At 57.8% G+C, this 21,154-nt stretch overlaps 1 protein-coding gene across 3 annotated transcripts in view; it reads right to left on the reverse strand.

The window, feature by feature from the left end:
- CRAMP1 (cramped chromatin regulator 1) overlaps positions 1–21,154 on the reverse strand; it is a 57,456-nt gene that overhangs the window by 23,212 nt on the left and 13,090 nt on the right. For 2 of the 3 annotated variants that reach the window (XM_086691641.1, XM_086691640.1), the window contains exons 4-6: positions 15,619–15,772; positions 10,977–11,060; positions 8,081–8,129 (exon numbers count right to left, since the gene is read on the reverse strand). In XM_086691641.1, the coding sequence (XP_086547767.1) occupies positions 8,081–8,129; positions 10,977–11,060; positions 15,619–15,772 (287 nt within the window). The other variant, XM_086691642.1, reaches the window with a different exon arrangement.

The raw sequence follows: 21,154 nt of genomic DNA on the forward strand, positions 1-21,154 counted from the left end.
AAAAAAGTGACGGATTTCTATCTGTACGCACCGACCTCAGAAGGACACACGTGGAATCTGCGCACAGTTACTTCTGGAGAGGGAAGGGGGTGGGGGGCTGGGGTCCGCTTCTGTTTTACACTGAGGGTGTGCACCACTGACGTTTTTACAAGGTCGTACTGGCACACCACTCACGTAGCTTTACACAGTATCGCCCTGAAATGGGAGCTCCGAAGGCCAAGGGCACCCCGCAGTGGGGCGCGGCTGGGGGGCACACACATCGCACACGCCACAGCACGTCCCAGCCTCTGCCTCTGAGGAAACAGGGCCGCACGCCCCTCCTCCTTGGCAAGGAAGCCGCTCAAATTTCCAACACGGGTCCCCTAAAGGGCAGACTTCACCACTGCCCCCCGTTGAGTGTTTCTAGGGCCAAGCGGGAGGCGCGACGTGGGGCAGGGCTGACGGCTGGAGACAGCCCGCTCGAACAGGAAGTTCAAGGATTCCAGCAGCAACACGCCCGTGGACTCCGCCTCTGTACCCGGCGCCCCCAGCGTACCGCTGGGCCCCCTGTGCCGGGAATCCGATGCAGGATGCCACGAGCGGCACTGAGGACGGGCAGGCTGCCCAGAGACCAGGGGACACCAGGAGGCCTCCTCCCCTGTGTCAGGTGGCACGATTCAGACGGCGTCTACGCAGAACGTGCCCCTCGCTCCACTGAGACCAAACACGTGCAGTATAATCATCTCAGTCCTGGAAACGGAGGTGGCCACGTGCGGCCGGGGGCGTGCCACAGATGGCCTCAGTCCCGGCCCTTCCCCAGCGACAGCTCTGGGGCTGGCGGGCCTCTCTGCCCGTCACTTCTCATTCCGTCTGTGCCAAACCAACAACACAGAGCAGGAGGGGCCTTGCCAGGGGGCACCTGCGCTTGCGATAATCACATTTTCCGTTAAACAGCTCTTTTGAGACTTCCTTTTTTTTTTTTTTTTTTTTAAGTGAAATTGAGCAGCCTTTGGTAGGACCAGAACATTCTGAGATTACAATCCCTTCCCTATTCTCTCAAATGGAAGTTCTATGAGTGGCCTGAGGCCAGAGCCTGCAGGGGCAAAGCTGTACTTGAGCTCGGCTCTGGGAGGCCAGGCAGCAGCACCCCAGGGCTCGGCGTCTGCACGAGACTCACAGGTTGCCGTCCGACAGGTTCACACAGAGGGCTCCATGCAAACCGCCCCCCTGTCGTCACTTTGACACAACAGGCAACAAGCTAATTTCTCTACACGTACATGCACAGGAGCCTGGCTTTCCTGTCTGCAAAATCACGTGATGAACCCAGAAAGCGCGTGCTAAGTCTATGCTGCCCGCCTGCAACCATTCTAGGGAGAGGGGACCTCAGAGCTCTCCTCAGCCCGTCTGCTCCCGAGTCCCACAGATCTGTAATGAAAGGACACCCACAGTTCACCGAACAAAGCCTGCATGAGAAGCAAGGATGGGAAGGCACTTAAATAAATGCCCCACGAGCTCCGGCCTTAAATAAAGCTGCAGTTCTCCACGGGCACCGTACAGATCCCCCCCCACCTACTTCACCTTTACGGGCCATTTGCTCTGTTTGTGGGAACCAGGGTCTGCTGCTGGAAGAATGGACACATCAGGCAGGGGGACACAAGGGAAACCTAGAGACAGACCCACACAGCAAGGCCCCTGGCTTCACACAAGGGCGCAAAAGAGCCAAGGGAGGAAGGACAGTGCTTGCAACAGATGGAGCTGGAGTAAGCGGTCACACAGCCCACAAAGACCCACCCCGGCATAAAGGGCACGTCACGTATCACGGACCAAAATTTCCCACCATAAGACTTGCATACAAAGACACGCAGCAGCGCGTGACCTTCGGGCACACGAAGTTCTCGGACGAGACTCAGAGGTCACGGCCTGCACAGAGAGATGGCGGACGGCACCCCGGCGGGACCGGGCACCTCGCCCTGCCGTGGGCACCACGAAAGCGGGACAAGCCGCGGACCAGGGGAAAACACTGCCCGCCGCCTATCTGACACGAGGCTCGTGTCTGCGAGGAGGGAAACAGAGGCAAGAAAAATGCAGTTTCAGGTAAGCCTCTTGACGGCCCGCAGCCCCCTAACACCCGGAGCACGCCTGTGACCTTCTGCGAGGAACTCATGGCAGCCTTCCTGCCTTAACGTTTCTGTTTGATTAAGGACTAAAAGCTACCTTAGCCTAACAGGAACTAGCCCCTCCAGGTCCTGAAAGCCTGCTTCCAAATTCCTTAGAGACTCACCCTGTCCCTAACCCCCACTAACTTAAAAGCATATACTCAGCCACTCCTCACAACCCCAGTGCGGCTTTTTCTGCCCACGGGTCCTGGCCCCCTGCTTTAATAAAATCACCTTTTTGCACCAAAGCCGTCTCGAGAATTCTTTCCTAGCTGTTTGCTCACGAACCCCATCAGATGACACCTGGAGAACTTTCTAAACTCAGTAATAAGGAAACGGACATGAGATTTGAGCAGGCCCATCACCAGAGACAGAAGGACAAGCACAAGACATTCAATGTGGTCTGTCGCCAGGGAAACGCGCACCAACACCACTGGGAGATGCTGCTGCCCGTCCCCAAGGACGGCTCAGGACAGCTGCCACGCCAAGCATGCAGGGCATGGGCAGCGCCCAGGACGGTCACTGGAGAGTGGCACGCCATCTCCCCACGGAGCGGCACATGCTCACCTGTGGACTTGCCCAGGCGACACGGAACACACACCCGCAGGCGAAGGTTTAGAGCAGCTCCTTCTGTGTAACAGTCCACGTTCCTCACCAGGGGACAGACCAGAGGACGGCGCAGCAGGGACACTGCTCTGCAGGAAAAGGCATGAACTACGGACCCACAGGGACCGATCTCAAGAGAGTACCGCTGAGTGGAAGATGCCAACCTCCGAAGGCCACATGGCATCACCCCATTTGGATGGCGTTCCGGGAAAGGCAGGACCACAGGGGTCAGAGAGCAGCTGAGGAGCTGCCGGGGCTGGGTGTGGGAGGCGGCCACAAGGGGGTGTGGGGGTGACGGAGCCGCCCGTATCTGGATCGGGGTGGTACCCAACTCTGCACACTTCTTGGAACTCAGAAGAGCAAGTGAAAGGAGCCAGTCTGAAAAGGACGTCTGCTGTATGACACCAACTCAGTGACATTCTGGAAAAGGCAGCTGTGCAGACAGTAAAGGTGGGAGGTCACCAGGAGCAGGGAGGAGGGAAACGACCGGGGAGCATGGGGGACTCCCGGGACAGTGACACTACTCTGCAGGATGCCGGAACGGCAAAGCAAGACACTGCACGCTTCACTGTTGTTTACGGGCCATCGTGAGACACGGGCACACATACTGAAGACGTCAGCTCAAAACCCACTTACTGACAGCGACACGCGGCACGCGGCACGGACCACAGACGAGTCCACAGTCCAGCAGGGGAAAAAGACACATTAAAACACAACAGGACAAGTAACACACGCCCCCACACGCGTGCACACTCTGGATGCACTCCTGCACTGGTAAATCCAGGTGAAGGGTAAGGAGCTGTCTGCCATACCTCTGTTCCAACCTTTCCGATGTTTAAACTTTTTCACGATAAACTGCCTGGAAGGCCAACAGAGTGACCGTCTTGCTTCTTAGACACAGGCGAGTTTGGTGTGCGACACTCGTCTGTCCAAGCAAACAAAGCAGCTGGCAGCACCTGGCGTCGATGTACTTCTCCGCCTGGGATCTGCCGGGGGGCGGGGGGGGGCAGGGAGGGGAGCCCGGGGAACCCTGACGGACCGGTAAAGGGCCTGACAGGTGAACACCCGCAGCGCTGGATGGAGTGCCGTGCTGACCAGTCACACGCGAAAGACGCGTCACATCCAGACTTCACGGAGTCCCAGGGCTAGGGAGGGGCGGCCCAGTTCGCAGCTGAGGGACGAGCAAGAGCCCGTCACCGAGGGCACGGAGGGAGCGTCCCAGATGGGGCAGCAGGAGGAAACGGCAGTCAGAAACCCGGATCCCAGTGAGGCGTGCAGCCTGCCACCCACAGCTGCGTTCCGGCGACTCTCCCGAGCACCGCCCCACCCCCAGTCACAGCCGCGGTGATGGGGCCAGGAGGAAGGAGGAAGAAGGAAGAAGGAAGCAGGAGCCAGGGTACCACACCCTGTGCTGAACCTGCCGCAGCCCAGGGCCTCACGAGCTCTGCGCCAGAGCTGGCTCCTACCCGTCCCGGAGGGAGACCAGCACTGGGGGGGTCTCCCTCACCCCACAGCCCTCCAGGGGCTCCTAGACGGTCCTACCACCAGGCAGTGACAGCACCCATGCACGATGAGGCCCAGTCAAGGCTGAAGCCACGGATGTTACGTTTTCGCTGCCAGAAATACAGACAAATACGTTTTATAAACATAGCTCCACAGAACAAATGTGATTATAGCAATTTAAAGCTAATAAAAAAGAACACCTTTCCCCAACATGGAACTTTTCTCTCCTAAATAGACAAAGAAGCTATTGTTAAAGACTCAAATAACAAAAGACACGTGTCAAGTCAAGAACGGGGACGCCCCACTGTGTGGGTGGCCCAGCTGGTTAAGTGTCCGACTTTGGCTCAGGTCATGATCTCACAGCTCCTGACTTCAAGCCCCAGGATGGGCTCTGTACTGACAGCTCAGAGCCTGGAGCCTGTTTCGGATTCTGTGTCTCCCTCTCTCTGCGCCCCTCCTATGCTCACGCTCTCTCTCTCAAAAACAAACCCTGAGGGGCGCCTGGGTGGCTCAGTCGGTTAAGCGTCCGACTTCGGCTCAGGTCATGATCCCGCGGTCCGTGAGTTCGAGCCCCGTGTTGGGCTCTGGGCTGACAGCTCAGAGCCTGGAGCCTGTTTCAGATTCTATGTCTCCCTCTTTCTCTGACCCTCCCCTGTTCATGCTCTCTCTCTCTCTGTCTCAAAAATAAATAAATGTTAAAAAAAAAAAAAAAAAACCTTGAAAAAAAAAAGAACGGGGGTACAAAGAGAACCCCAGTGTGAGGTGGGAGCCCCGCATCGAGCCACCTCACCGTGGCCACGCAGCCACGCACACACCCCGCCTCACTTCCAGAAAAAGAACAGAGGTCCCTATGTCCCGCCCAGGAACTGGTCTTCTCTGTGATGCCCTCTTGCTAGCGAGAGCCAATCTGAGATGTTACAAGCGTGGCTTGCCCATTGATCTGACCGCTCTCTAGAAGTGGGGTGGGGTCAGAGGGCATACGCACCGAGCTCCCACTGTTTGCAAACACCCACTGTGGATGGCCGAAGCTAAAGCCTCTCCACTCATGCCTACCACTGTGACTGTCTGTCTGCCTTCCTTCTTCTCCTGAGCAGACGGGGGTGGTACAAGGCATCTAGGGAGGCGGGCGTTAAACATTGACCCCCCTTCTGGATCTGGGTGGGGTCACCACGCACTCACAGGGCTGTGCAGGAAGGAGGTTCCGAGGGCATCCCTGCAGCGGTCCCCTGGCAGCACGGCTCAGGGAGGGAAGTTGCTGCCGGGGGACTCCGGCTGCAGCCCCACACCTGTGGATTCAGAGAGTTCACACTGGAAGGTAGACACCCTCTCACGCCCTCAACGTGACCTGCTACTGTCAGCCTTGACCTTGTTCTCGGGGTGAGGTGGTGTCCCATCTGGCTCCTTCCCACCTCCCGCGCGCAGCCCATACCCGAGAGGGAAGGAGCCACGCTCCCCTCCCAGCAGGCGGAGGTTCTACGCAAATTATGTGGAACCTTGCGTGGGAAGTTCATCCCTTGTCCCCCACAGAGTCACCCAATCACCGACGGCATCGGTCCAGACTCATGCGTGTTTAATATTTACGGGTCATAACCCAACTGTAAACATTCAAAGCAAACAGGAATCCTTGCTTGTCCAGAATAATCCTGACCATCACGTTACCTCTGGGCTTTACTGTGATGGTTCCTCACTGAGACCGAGGGCGCCCGGTGCCGTGTCTGAGGTTACCTGGACCTTCGGACCCCCAGCTCAGGGCCTGGGGCTCTCCAATCTCTGGCAGCTCCTAAAAGTGATCCTCTGGACGCTTTCAAACTTATCAAAACACGCCTTCCTCACATCAGATCAACCATGAGGCATCAGGCCCGCGTGCCTTTCCAGAAGCCCAGGAGCCCACCCTCTCCCCGTGCGGGCCCTCCCAGCAAGACCAAGACAGAGCCTAAGACAGAGCCAAACGAACTGGCTTTGCCATCAAACTGGCCACACACGCCCTGAACAGAAAGAACCAGGAAGAGTCTCAGCCAACGACTCGGGCGACTCAGGTACAAGGTCGAGTGAGAGCTCCCCCAAAATCGCATCCGGGGACAGCACACCGCCGCAGGGCAGCTCTCGCCTGCTGGGCAGACGGTAGCGTCAGAAACCACCTCGACCAAGGACTTCGCCTGCCGTCCAAGGCTCCTTGGGTGCACACAAGCCGTTCAAAGAGCCTACAAAACTCAGAAACTGTAGCAGGCGGCTGGCGGGGGAGGGGAGCCAAATGACCCACAAGGCCACAGCTGGTGGCCTCCAGGAGGCTCCCTCTGCCCAAAGACGAATTTTTAAGGTGACCCGCACTCCCCGGCACAGGGTGGGGGCAGCGGGTGAGTCGGGGCTAGCCGGAGCAGCGGTGATACGCAAAGCCTAGTTACCATCGGGCCTGTTCACAGAAATAAGCCCCCAGAACTGAACAGGGGCACCTGTAAGGGAAGACGCCGGGCTGGAGCCAGAGCAGAAGTCACACGGCTGGCCCCACCCGTCAGGGGCTCACACCTGAGGGATGGGCCTGCAGACCACCCGACAACACAATCAGGGAGAAAAGGGACCTGGGTGCGGGAAAGCCGTGAATGCAGAGGTGGCAGGGCCGACCAGCCCTCCACCAGCAGGGGGCTGGGGACGGCAGGTGAGTCCAGCTGAGACAAGGAGCAGGGATCTGGGGAGAGTACACGAGCTCGGGGCGGGGTGACAGACACGGCAGCCGGTGACGGGGCCCAGGCCGAGGGAGAAATGCACGCACACAGAAGCTGCAGACCGCCGAACGGGGGTGGTCAGGGCACCGGCTGGAGCAGCTATGAGAGGCCGAGGGGCCACACTGCCTCCACCTGACGGGAAAAGAGCAAGCGGTGGCCAGGGGAGACCTGAGAGTGTGGGGTCGGGGCCTTTCCCAGAAAGAACTCCCAGAGACTTCCAGCTGGGGCCCAGGAGACGTCTAGGACATGACGGGATTTATAAATCGAGGCACAGAATTGGGGACAAGTTAGATTTGGAATCCCTCACCCACAAACGGGGACAGAAGCCCCGGGGAGCACTGACACGGCCCACGGAGAGCACGCAGGGGCACAGAGCTCAGTACGCCCTTGGGATGGTCCCAGGAGGGGCGAATGAGGAGAGAAGACCGGGCAGTTACAGGGCTGGAGAGCCGCGAGTCAGACACTTGGCTGGGGGCCGGGATCACCTAGCAAGGCTGACAGTGCAGGAGGGCTCCAAGGCCAACACCGGAGTCGGGGCCAGGGGGCAAAGCACACGGTGCCACTGGGACGACGGGAGATGGGGCACGTGGCAGGGGCCACGTGCCACCTCCGTGGCAGGAACGGCCTCTGCAGTTGGGCTAAGCAAACAGGAGAACCCCAAGCTCCCGGACGCCGTTGAGGGTGAGGGCAGAACGCAGTAGCATCAGACCTGGCTTCGCCTCGTGGGGCACAGAGCCCCAGCAGGTGCGGGAAGGGGCAGCACAGGAAAGGGACCGGGAGGGCGACAGGAAAGTGGGACAGGGCTTGCTCTGGTGAGAGGAGAAGGCACTCCCCAACACGAGGTGGGGAAGGGAACGTGAGGCGGGGAGGGCCGCGTGGACGCTGCCACCCCCGTGGGGGACCCGAGGGAAGAACGAGACAGGGAGCAGCCCAGGCCAAGTCTCCCTGCTCTCCCGGGGCTCTGAGAGGCTATCAGCTTGAACCCTGGGGAGGTCAGCACCTCAGGGACCTCGGCGAGCAAAGGGAAGAAAACCCTACGCATCTTCAGCTCTGCATCTCAGGGAAGGGCACACGCGTCCACACAACAGCAACACTCCCCGAGACGGACCTACTCACCCCGCCTGGATGAGCTCGTTCAGCTTCGTGGCATTCTTGTCGTCCATACCTAAATGCAAAATAAATAAACGTGAGCGTGGAGTAGTTCGGAGCAAACTGGGTAAACGGTCCCAGGTTGTTATCTTCAAGTAGAAAGCAAACACCCCAGTTCCTTTACAGAACATTCAGGGATTTCCGAAACACAACCCCTCCGGCAGCCGCGGCTCCTCCGGCAAAGCCGGTGCTGAAGGTGCCGTCGGCACCTGCACGGCCCTCCTTCCCTCGGGACTTTCTCAGGGGAAGCAAGCGCTGCCTGCCTCCTGCCCAGACCCCTGGCACGCTGTGCCTCTCCTCATCCCTAGCCTCCGAGCTCAGAGACTCGCTTCTCAGGGCACCCGGCAGGCACACTTCTCCCCCTGGGCATGTGCCATCCTTGGGCCCGGTATCGTCGGTCGTGGATGCCTAGGTGCCCGGGGTGGACGAATGACAAACCGAGACCCTGTGCGTTCACTAGAGCAGACGCCACGTTCCTCTGCCCTCCCAGGGTTACTGCTGTCCTCAACGGAAGACACAGGGACAGAGAGCACGCGGAGGTGGTGGGGGTTTGAGGGTCACTGCAAAATTCTTTGGACCCTTCTGTACGTTTTGGGGAAATGAAATTAACAGACCATAAACACACAACCAGGCGGAAAAGCGAGACAAGAACAAAATCCTTAGAGCAGCCAGAGAAATGTGGCGCATCCCCTCCAGAGGCGCGAGGACACAACAGTCAGCGGCCTCTCACCAGAAACAGCGCAGGCCAGAGACGGGGGAATAACAGCTTCAAAGTGAAGACAGGGAAAACTATCAAACCAGAGCTCCACATCCGGCAAAAACACCTTTCGAGAACGAACACAACCTAAGGGCTCCTGGGTGGCTCAGTCGGTTAAGAGTCCGTCTCCCGATTTCGGCTCAGGTCATGATCTCACGGTTCGTGGGCTCGAGCCCCACGCTGGGCTGTGAGCTGACAGTGTGGAGCCTGCTTGGGATTCTCTCTTGCTCTCTCCCTCGCTCTCACTCTCAAAAATAAATGTTAAAAAAAGGTTAAGAAAAGGAAAAAGAAAACAACATAAAGCTTTACAGATGACTCACCACTGAAAGAATTCACAGCCACACACGACAACCGCGTGGCGAGAAAGACCAGCGCGAGCCCCGCAGACCGAAGGGAAATGGCGCAGAGGGAGCAGCTGCTGGGAAAGAGGCGCGGCAGGGGGAGGCAGGTGCGCAGCCAAGCAGCCGCCCTGCAAAGAAAAGCTGCCCAGACACACGGGTGTCTCCCGGGCCCCCCAACACCAGCCCCTGTCACAGAAAGCCCCCGTGTGAGACTCAGTCCTGGGGGCAAGAAAACCTGTCACTTAATGGCCAAGGAGCCTACGGTCACTCGTTTTCATCCAACTGGAGCGTCCTGAGCCCCAGGGACAACGCCCAGGACAGGAGCTGCCACGATGCTAGACACGAGCAGTGCGTGTCCGGATCCCAGGAACACAGCAGAGACACCACGTCCGCTGCTTCAGGATTCGTGAGTCTAGAGAACTCAGGGAGAAACAGGCGTGTCCACCGCTGGCATGCCCTGAGCACGCTTCGTGCACAGCCCGGAAGCGGCTCCCAACGAGCAGTCACAAGAGGCTGTGGCCTGGGGGTGCCCCGCACGAGGCAGTACCCCGAAGCCTGCCCTTCCCTGCAGACTCACAAAACGACACGACGGTGTCCCCGCAAATGGACCCGTCGGGGGAGTGTTGTGGGGGGTGGGGCGCTCAGGCAGGGCCTCATGGGGTGCGTGTGCGAGAGAACGTGCAAGTGTGACGTTCAACTGGGCTGGGAGGAACCGACGAGGCACCACCGGCAGGACTGGGTCAGCTGAGCTGCAGGGCGGCAGGAAGAGGGGCTGAGGTCCAAGTGCAGGGGATCCTGCGATAGCCAGGGAGGGTGACGGTAAGCCGCCTAAAGTTAGGGAGCAAGGCGCTGACAGAGGAAGGCCAGCATCACGCAAAGTCAGACTGGCTGAGACATGGGCACGGCAGGGACAAAGAAGGGGCCCCACACACCACCCACCAGAGGACACAGGCGGGGAGCCAGGCTGGCCTATGCGGAGCAATCCATAAACGCCCGTCCCCCCCTCCTCTGCTGCTTCCACGCCCCTGCCCCGCTGCCCCCTCTGAGCGGCCCCCTCGCACAGTCTCATGGGGCCTCGGGAGCAGCCCTGCGGGTGAGCGCTCTTCCCCCGTGCGACGGTGGCCAGGGGCACCTGAAGAGACCAGCGCGCCCCTCTCCTCGGAGGTCACACGGGGAGGCAAGGTCGGCCACGAGCTGCTCGGTGCCCCAGGAAGGCCAGAGCAGCCGATGTCTATCGGAAATCTGGGTGCAAGGAGACGAGCACCGAGACACCCGCGGAGGGACCTGGACCCTCCCAAGTACCAGTGTCTCGGGAGACCAAACGTGAGGCTGTTCTCGTCTACGGGCCCAAGGGGTGCCACAGGCTCAGGTGGGACCACGTCCCCAACTGGCGCCCGGACAGGTGTGTTGGGTTTTCCGGGAAAACTGAACGCGGACGGGTACTAGGGAAGACGGCAGCACGTCGAGTGGTGACAGGAAGGCGGGCACGCATGACAACGTGCCTGGGTCTAGGACGCCTGAGCGAGAGGGCGCGCACGTGTGGGGAGGGGTGCACGGACGTGGCCAATGTCAACGACACGCCGGCCAGAGGGAAAGTGAGGGTCTGTGGGGCCGTGGTGCTCGCCAGCGCACCGCACGTAAGACGTTTTCAAGAGTCAAGTCGGGGAAAGAAGAGCCGTGGCAGTAAAGACCCAACGGCGACGGTCCGGGAGGCCCCGTGAGGAGCAGCCACATGTGCGGGGACCCCCTGGAGCCCCATACTCACAGCCCCCAACCTTCTTCCGCAGCTCGCCATAGCAGATCAGACCATACAGCTCCTGGGACGACTTCTTCAGTCCACGGGAGAACACTGAAAGACGAAGGACGGACAGCGTTAGGGGGGAAGACACACACGCCGGGGTCGGCCAGCTCGTGGCAGGGAGGGGTGTGCGGGACGTCGACTCCGGGGACACGGAGTGGCGAGCCCACAGGAACACAGGGCCGCTTTTCAAATCTGCAACGTGAGAAGTTAAACAAGAAACCCGGGGAGGGGCTAGAAGATGAGTGATGTCCAGGCAGCGCAATGGCCCCCAGGAGGAGAAACCGGGAGGGGGGTGTGGCCAGCTTCGGGGAGGCGGGGGGGAGGGGGGTAGGCGTGACCACTCAATCTGTCACGCATCTCTCTGCACACACACAGAATCCGTCCGAGCTCTGTGTGAGGCCGGCAGTCCCAGGACCGGGGAGGTGGGGTGTCGGACCATCTCTGACCGCTGACCAGCCCGCCCCGGGCCCCGGGCCACACGGAAGAGGAGCCACAGCCCCTACGATTACAAGTATTGACACCCAACTCCTGAGCAACAGACCCCCTTCATGGGGAAGCGATGCATCCGGGTCAGACGCCACACATCCCTGCCCGCACCCTAGGTCCTGGCCTCTGGTGTGAGCAGAAGGCTTCCAGAAGCTCCTGAAATGACTGAAAACAAACTCGGGACAGAACGTGTCCCTTTCACACACCTCTCTTTCCTGCTGAGTTGTTGCCTGGAGCCGTCCTGGACCCAGACAGCATGCAGGGACGGCAACGCAGAAGGAGGGCAGGCCCTAGGTCCCTGGCATCCGCCTGGACCACCTATGCGCTGAGGTCTGAGACGCGAGAGAACCCTTCCATACTACCCAAGTTCCACGGCAGCTGCAAGCGAACTTGGATACAACGTATCGGCCCAGCCCCAGCAGTCTGGTGGCTCTCATGTCGCCTCACAGAGCCGTGACCGGTGCACCTGAGCCTCCACTGTCCTCACGACTGCTCTCTCCGGCCTCTCCTCGGAGACCCCTTTCCAAAGTCGCAACGTTCACCCACGTGTGATTAAACCACCAGGCAAGGAAAACTACGATATATTAGCAACTAGAAAATAAGACCTCGAATAAACGATCTAAAACAAAAGCTCCAAACCTCGCACAGGCTGCGAGGAGCCGGGGACTGCTAACACCACCGGTCAACTGCTCCTCAAGGTTCTCCTGACAAAGACGCAAGGTCTCATTGGATTCCCACAGGAGATCGCTACTAAGGATGCTTTAGGGTCCGCTGGGCAGAGGACGAACAAGCCCGGGTCGTACCGACAACAGAACGGTGACAGCCACACAAGGGAACGAGGCTCTAACGCCCGCAGTGACGTGAATGCACAAAGAAGACGCGATGCTCGGTGTGAGAGGTCACACGCAGAAGGCCACACGCTGTTTGGTACCGTCTGTGTGAAGCGTCCAGAGCAGCAAATCTATGGCTGCAGCGGCTGAGGACAGGTGGGCGGCTGGGCAGCGCCGAGCCCTGAACTAATGCCCGTGCGCCACGAAGGGGCGGCCGGCTGCCACCAACGTGCACCAACGTGCTCGCTGGGATCGGCCAGAAACCCAGGCGGAGCCGCCAGCTCAACAGAAAGAAGGCTCTTCTCGTGGGCCACTATTCTGAGACGCCAAGAAGCACACAGGTCAGATAAAGGACAGCGGGGACGTGGGCCACACCGTACAGAAGGGAGCCCCGGGTCTGAGCCCGCAGGGCCTGCTGTGGAACCGACATGAGGTGGCTCGTCCACCCCTCGGCCCAGTCAGGGAAAGAACCGAAGAGGAGTCGCACCTGCCGGGATCAGGGGGGTTCAGGAGGCCCTCCAGGAGGAGGAGGCGACAAAACCACAGAAAATCGACCCTAAGTGCCTCTCAAATCCAACCAAGAAAAAACCCCTGTGCGTGGTACTGCATCTGCCCTGGGCACCCGAGTGTCCCCAAAACAGTGGCCACCCTGCCCACAGTGTGGTCGGCATGAAAGACAGAGTGCCCGCCGGCGGCCCCGGAGTCACCTCCTCCCTCTCACCCCGCAGCTTTCTCACATGAAGAGAGCTTTCCGGGACCAGCCCCTGGGGCAGAGCCCCCTCTCGTGGATGACTGAAAGCCGCTAGAGAACAGGATGTGCAACAAAAAAAAGTATAAAAAAAAAAAAAAACACAAAGAGCCAAAGAACTACGACTGTGCCTGCGGCCGCTGGCACAAAAACATCTGTGAAGATGATGGATGTTGTCGAGTCTCGGACTCGACAGGACCTGGACCGGTGGTGATGTTTTCCAATCAATTAGAGATCCAAGCAACGCTCTCAGGTAGGGGTGAGCACAGCCAGCAAACACACGGACGCCGTGGGGACAACCTGGTCAACGATGACACATGGCTGACTGGCCACCACGCACCCAGGCCAGCAGACGATCTTCCGTGACTGGTCACGTGGACACCGAAAGCAAATGAACAAAACAGTATCGGCAAGAGGGCTGCCGACTCTGACCGGGTGGTCCCCATCCACAGAAGGGGCAGGCCGCTAGGAGGTGCTGGACCCACCCATCGCTCTGCGATCTGCTCCGCCCCGAGGCGCCAGCGGAAGGCGCTCCAGCAGTGAGAAATGACGGCGCTTGCTGGCCAGACAGCAGCTCAGCACGGCCAACCCCTGGGCACAATCGTGCACTGCACACGGGGCCTTGGTGGGAAGGCAGACGTGCCGCGAGGGGGACAAGACACTCAAGACGAGACGCAGCTCGTTTCACCTGTCGTGTGAATTTACCCGAAGAAAGGATTTCTGGAGGAGACTGCCGTGTGGACAGGGACGCCGCATTACTTAAAAACAGGAGAAGTGAGGTGCCGGTCTGAAAGGAAACATCTGCGGTAACGCCGACTCAAGGAAACAAGGCTGAACAGAAAGCACACGGAGAAATCCCACAGTGGCGGGAGAAGGTGGCCTGCAAGCCGACGCACAAAGGAGGGAGGGTGAGCCACTGTGCTGAGAACACGGCGGGGGCGTCTGGGGAGAGGGCGCTGGCTTGGCCGTGGGGCTCGGCTCCCCCGCTTACCGTCAGGAAAGGATCTCCGTGTCCGAACCCGGGTTTTCTCGTGTGCCCTCGGGGTGGCGTGCTCAGCGAGCACAGAGCGGGCCAGCCAGCAGACCACAGGGGGCAGGGAAGGATCCGGGCCCGGCAGACGCGGCCCCGCTGTGGATCTGGCGACGTGAGGGGCAGACTAGGAAGAGCAGGACCAGACGGGGAGAAGAGCGATGCTCTAGAACAGGACCAAAGGGGACCAGGCGGTGGGGACAGACCCCAGAAGCTCTGAGGTATGACCAGCAGGACTCTGACTGGCGGGTCACAGATGTCCACAAAGATTCAAAGGGAAGAAACGGCAAGGGACGGTGTCAGGTGATAACCGTGACCATCTAGAGCTTAGGCGCCCCCTCCCCAAGGGCTCCCAAACAGGCCAGTGGCAGCGAGAAAGGATTCCTCTAGGATAGTGGTCGCCAAATGCAGGCCAAATGCAGCCCACGGCCTCTTTTTGTGAAGGAAGTATTTGGGGAACACGGCAATACACACGTGCGTATATCTGGTCTACAAATGAGCTAAGGCGGCAGAACGTGGCAGTTTTGTTAAAGACGGTAAACCCCGAAGCCCCAAATATTTACCATCCGGCCCTTGACACAAAGGCACACCCCTTGAATCGTGCTTTCTGGGCCTTTCTAAGGTCAGAAGAGGAACCCCAGGTGCCGCGGGAGCCAGGGAAGAGGGGCTGATGGGTCACCCTGGGTGGTGCTGGCTCCCGCGTGACTAAAATACACCCCAATGTGCCGAGGGAACAGCCCACAGGCGGGGCCCAGGCGGCAACACGGGAGTCCCCAAGGGCTGACACAAAGGGCTCACGGCAAAGGCTCAAAGTGGGGATGACCACCACCATCTCGGTCGTCCCACGTGAGGATTCGTATTGTTTACACAGAAGGGTCAGAAATGAACGGAGTCGATAGAAGCAAACGTCTGGAAGGACGGAGCTACAAGAGCGGTTGTGGAAGTGAAGACCAGCGTCGAGAAGGGTGGAATCAATGATCAAGTGCTGGCGTGACCCGTGGGGACAGAGGGGCTGCTCCGAGAGGGACGTCAGACCTGCACTGGAGAATGACCCGGGTGGGTGAACTGAAGACACGGCTACCCAAGCCTGGCCTCAAACGCAGACGTGAGCCTCAGGAGAGCTAGCCCTCCACCCCGGCCCTGCCCAACCCCCGCCCCGAGGAGCCACCATCGGGGAGAGAAGGGTGGGCGTTGGCTGTGTGTGCGCGTGGTGGGGGGGCCCGATTCTGGCCTGCTGCACCCGTGGCCGCCTCTCCTCATCCACTGTGGTGACCTCCCCTCCCAGTGGGGGACGCAGGCCCAGAGCACGAGGAATGCATTCAGCTAAACGGCCGGCGGTCACCAGGGGTACCAGCAGCCGGAGCACCGCGAGGCATGGGAGCCCTGGCAGCAGGGCCGGGTGAGAACCACGCCGCGGTGTGTCTGATGGGTTTGCCGGAAACCAGCTCCGACCGGGAGCCGGCCGCGCCTCCCACCTGCCACCTCCCGCGAGCCAAGCCTCGGCACACTCACCGTTATCGAAGTCAATGTACTTGGTGATCTTGTGCCACGTGCGGTAGTAGAAGTGGCGGACCTGCTCTTTGTTCTTCACCATGCTCGCGGGCTTCCCTTTCTTCTTGTACTTGAGGGCGATGTTGTTCTGGATGGCTTCAAAGTCTTTCCCGTGCTGGAAAATTAAGCGCACGTTAAAGGCACAGAGCTTACAACAAGGCAGGCTTCCGTACCGCACAGACGCTTCCCGGGAAAGGAGAAAGCCGAACGGACCGTGCAGCGGTCAAGCACGTGTCCTTCACGGCATCAGCTTCAACCTCGCCTCTCCAGAACCTCAGGGGTTTTTTTGTTTTGTTTTTTGTTTTTCTGAAACCCCAAAGACGTGCGTGAAGACTGAGGTCTTAAGTGGAATAATGGATAAGGCAGCAATAGAAACTCAGGGATAAAACCGTCATAGCACGGGAGACCAAAGAGTAGGACCCCAGAGCAGGAGGACACAATGCTCATGGCTCAGATGAAAAGGTTAATGCCCAGAGTCCCCTAGAGACCATGAAAGAAGACAGCACCATGAAGACAATTGTGCGAACACAGAACAGAAAGACGAAGGAGCTCAGAGTGTTGTATACCTGACCTCTTAAAACAATACAACCATCCAGAAACATCCTCACTGCTCTGGTCAAACAAAATGCATCCTATACTCAAATACGGGCCGCGAATATAAACGCTCAGAGAACCACAGAATATGCTCTGAATACATCTATGAGCCATCCTTCCTTCAACATCTTCATGCAAAAGCTGAGAATTTCTGAGAATTTCAGACTGGAACTGATGCTCCAGAGAACACCGTCACCACCAGCACTGTTCCGGAGCTGCAGATGCCATCGAAGCTGGGGCAGTGAGGAGTCCTCGGGAGGGCCCAGAGATGACAGCATGCCAGCAGCACTATGCACCCCCAGCACCCATATCTTGGTTTCTAAATCCCACTTCCCGAGAGGAACCAGGGCCTCTTGGAGAGATAGGAGCAGGGAAAGTACCAGTGAGGCTGGAATATCTTGCTGTGCACGGATGCAAGTGCCGACGGCATCACAGGAGCTTGGGGGAAGAACACAGGAGGCAACCTGAAGAGGCTCCCAGTGGACAAATCTGCCACAATCTGGGCAACAAAACCACCAGTGGTGTGAATAGACTGTGACCCAAAGACTAGCCTACATATCCCTGAATCCACATATAAAGGAATTACTGAATTCACGCCTAAACAGAGGAGACGAAAGGGCTTTTTCTTGAATAAGATTTCCAACTAATAAGTGTAGGAATAATGAAGTCAGAAAATCGTGATGGAAAAACGCTGTAACAATGGTTATTTCAGATAAGAAGTGGCAATAGTGGCTAAAGTTAGTGGGGAAAAAATGAAAAATGGGGTATTTATTTACGTAGCCTCAAAGTAAAAAAAAAAAAAAAAGACTAGGCAGCACAGGACCTGACAGGTGCCACCTGAATGCAGTCACCAGGGGTCACACCACGAGGATGGGACAGAACACCTCACACATTCCGGACAGGATGCACCCAGGACAGCCCACACTCCCGTGGCTTCCTTGACAAAAGTGCAAAGTGTGTTTAATCATAAGGAAAGCTCAGAGAAGCCCAGAGCTAGGGGCATTCCACAACCTAACAGACCACAAGTCTTCAAAGGGTCCAGGTCTTGAGAGCTGGAAGGAGGTCCCCAATGGAGTGCTCAGGAGTCATGTCCACTAAATGCAAAGTGAGACCCTGATCCAGAACGGACATCAGTGGGAACACTAGCTAAACCTAGTAACACCTGCGGGTGAGTAAATGCTACGGTCCCACATCGAATCTCATCATGCTGGCCCCACTGAGGTTACGTGCACATCGGGAAAGGTATATGGAATTCTCTGTCCTCTTTCTGCAAGTTTTTCCTCCAAGTCTGAAATTCAAAGTTAAAGGGTGCCTGGGTGGCTCAGTCCGGTTAAGCGTCTGATCTCGCAGTCCATGAATTCAAGCCCTGCGTCAGGCTCTGTGCTGACAGCTCAGAGCCTGGAGCCTGCTTCGAATTCTTTGTCTCTCTCTCTCTGCACCTCCCCCACTCGCACTCTGTCTCTCTCAGATATAAACGTGGAAAAAAAAATTTTTTTTAATGTAAAGTTAAGAGGCATCGGGGTAGCCTAGCTGGTTAAGAATCTTACTCGTGATTTCGGCTCAGGTCATGATCTCACAGTTCGTGGGATGGGGCCCCGTGTTGGGCTCTGTGCTGACATCATGGAGCCTGCTTGGGATTCTCTCTCTCCCTCTGCCCTCTGCCCATTCCCTGCTTGCTTTCCTCTCTCACTCTAAGTAATAAGCATTTTTTTTAATGAAAAATGAAAGTTTGAAAAAGAACTCGTTCATTGTTTAAAAAAACAGCTTGGGCACCTGTGTGGCTAAGTTAGTTCAGTGACCCACTTTGGCTCAGGTCATGATCTCACAGTTTGAGTTCGAGCCCTGCGTCAGGCTCTGTACTGACAGCTCAGAGCCTGGAGCCGTCTGGATTCTGTGTCTCCCTCTCTCTGCCCCTCCCCTGCTCATGCTCTGTCTCTCTCTCTCTCTCACTCTCTCAAAACTAAACATTGAAAAATTTGAAAACACACACACACACAACGGCAGGTAAAACACGAAAAGGTGTCTTTGATGCCCTCCTCTGGGCGCCCGGCTCTCCGCAGCACCCCCCCTCACAAAGCCCTTGATCAGAACCACAATGGAACGCGTGCAGACGGCCTCTCCATCTCTCGGCTTCGCTGCACGGCGGGAACCAAACCCACGAGGCACACGCTCTCAGTGGGCTGGAACCAGAATCTGGGTTTGGTGATTCCCCATCCCGTGTTCTAAGACGACGCTGCCTTCCGAGTTCCTGGGGTGCCTGTCAGCATGGACTTGCAACTTTTCAAGCTCCTGTTACACTCCCTAATCAGATTGGCCCTGCGGGGCGGCTTTTTTGCACCCTGGCACCGCTCCCGCGCTCTGTCCCGCAGGGGCCTGTACCCACAAGCTACCCGGGGAGAACTAAGCACGGGAGCCTGGCCACTGAGGCGGAAGGTCACAAACGTGAAAAGGGAAAACGGGAAGTCGGCAACAGGCTTTGTGAAGAACCAACCAACACCGAGCGGGTAATGACGTCAAGGATGGCAACAGTGACGTCAGCTCCCTGACAGGGGCCACGGCCCACACCCATTGCCACAGGAAGAGTCTGGGACAGGCCTGGCCCGTCTGTGTCCCTCCCGGAACCGTCCCAAGTTTAGTGGGCGGCGAGGGTGGCACTCCTGCCTCTGGGAAGTGTCTGAAACAGGAGACAGCACAGAAATGTCACCCCCCCACACACACACAGGGTGACAGAGGCTCTGTGCCATCACTAGAGTCCTGCACGGGTCGGGCTTGAGACTGCCCCTCCCCATTCCTCTCGGTCATGACAGCTGCTCAGTCCCTTGTGCCTCTCTGTGCCGAGCTGGGTCTGTGTCGCTGGAAGCACAGCTGAGTCCCACGTGTGCGTGGAAAAGGCAGGAATGACTGACACACACCGCAGGGGCCCCCGCGCCCCTCAGTCCAAGCCGTTCTGACATCCCCCCAACCCCAGCTCGTCAGCCCTACATCAAGGCCTCGCCAGGGTCCTGCCGAGCCCACGTCAGACACACAGCTCAGTGGTAAAGCACACACTCGTCCTCTCTCTCTCATGCACAAACACACACGATACGTGGGACACCCAGTCTCAGCTGTGGAAAGCATGAAGTGACCAGAAGTGTCAACTATTATGGTTAATCCAAGATTTCAGGAGATCTCAAACACCTCGCTGGCGGAAAACGTACAACCAGAAAGCTGGCCCAGCGACAAGGGACTGAACTAATTTACCCAAAGACAGGTGGGGCGGGTCACTGCCAGGGAACCCTCCCCGCACTTTTTAACAGACGAGCGTATCTTCTGCCCTCGTTCTGCACCCTGGCAGCCAGACCCCCACAGAGCTGCACCCCCCGCCACCCCCCGGGAAGGAGGGGCCACACCAAAGCAGCTAAGGTTTCAGGTGAGGGTCAGCTACACATTCAAGGCCAGTCCTCGGCCCTCCGGTCTTCTACGCCTAACACACAACTTCAGGGAGGCCTAGTCTGGGGACGGGAGTATACAAAACCAGCCCGTGCCGTGCTCTGAAACCGTCACGGGGAGGGAAAGAACACACTTGACCTGTGTGAGGGACTCTGCACCTGGCAGAACGAGCCTCAAATACACACTCCGTGATCTCCCCGGACGACTGAGTCCCTCGGCATGGACACAGTGGTCTCCTCCAACAGGGACAGCAGAACCGAAGCACTCCCCGGAGGGAGAAGGGCAGCCAGGGGAATATTCTGCCATCGGCACGGAGTCTTCCCCCCGCGCGGCTCTAATCTCTCCAAGGACACTTGGGCGTATCAGCTCCAAAGCCCCTTTCTGCCATGAGCCCTGTTTGCCAGGCTTGGGAAGACTCTTCCATCACTCCCATTACTTCGCTATTAAAGGAATCAGGCTCGGGGCACGTGGGTGGCTCAGGGGGTTAAGCCTCCGACTTCAGCTCAGGTCATGATCTCAAGGTTCGGGGCTTTGAGCTCTGCGTTGGGCTCTGTCTGACAGCTCAGAGTCTGGAGCCTGCTTCAGATTCTGTGTCTCTCTCTCTCTCTGCCCCTCCCCTGCTCACACTCTGTCTCTCTCTCTCTCTCAAAAATAAACAAACACGGAAAAAGTTAAAAAAAAAATAAAACAAAGGCATCAGGCTCGCTGACTGAGCAACCCACTCGTGACACCGCACCCCAATGAGGCAACGTACAACACCGCACGTACACGGACGTTCACTCCAGCACTACTCATCACGGAATCCGGAAGGAACCACCCTAATCAACAACACGAGGACGGTCAAACAGAGCAAGGGTTGGATGGAGGGTAAGCACTGAAGTGCTGCAAGCCACTAGTGTCTGCTGTCACTGCTCGATTTGGTGACTGTAGTCAAAAGCGGCCAGAAACCACGTACAAGTGAATGGGTGTGGCTGCGTCGCAGTCAAACTTCATTTATAAAAACAGTGAGCACGCAAGCCGGTTTGTTCGCACGTGAAGTAGAATATTTTTAGGCGTTAACAGTATACCGAGCAAAAAAAACTATAACGTACCACGGAAAGGTACTTGAGATTAGTAAAAACGGTATGTCTGGGGCGCCTGGTGGCTCAGTCGGCGGAGCGTCCAACTTCGGCTCAGGTCACCATCTCATGGTTCATGAGTTCGAGCCATGCTGACTCAGGTCATGATCTCACGGTTCCTGGGTTTGAGCCCCTCATCGGGCTCTGTGCTGACAGCTCAGAGCCTGGAGTCTGCCTTGGATTCTGTGTCTCCCTCTCCCTCTGCCCCTCCCCGGCTCATGCTCTCTCTCTCTCTCTCTCTCTCTCTCTCTCTCTCTCTCTCAAAAATAAAGTAAATGTTGAAAAAAAATTTTTTAATAAAAGTAAAAAGAGTACGTCCATTACGGTTGCAAATATTTGGGAAAGCAAAACAGAGA

Source organism: Puma concolor, chromosome E3, assembly GCF_028749965.1.
Source record: "Puma concolor isolate L17-30 chromosome E3, mPumCon1.1.hap2, whole genome shotgun sequence".
NCBI classification, from domain to species: domain Eukaryota; kingdom Metazoa; phylum Chordata; class Mammalia; order Carnivora; family Felidae; genus Puma; species Puma concolor.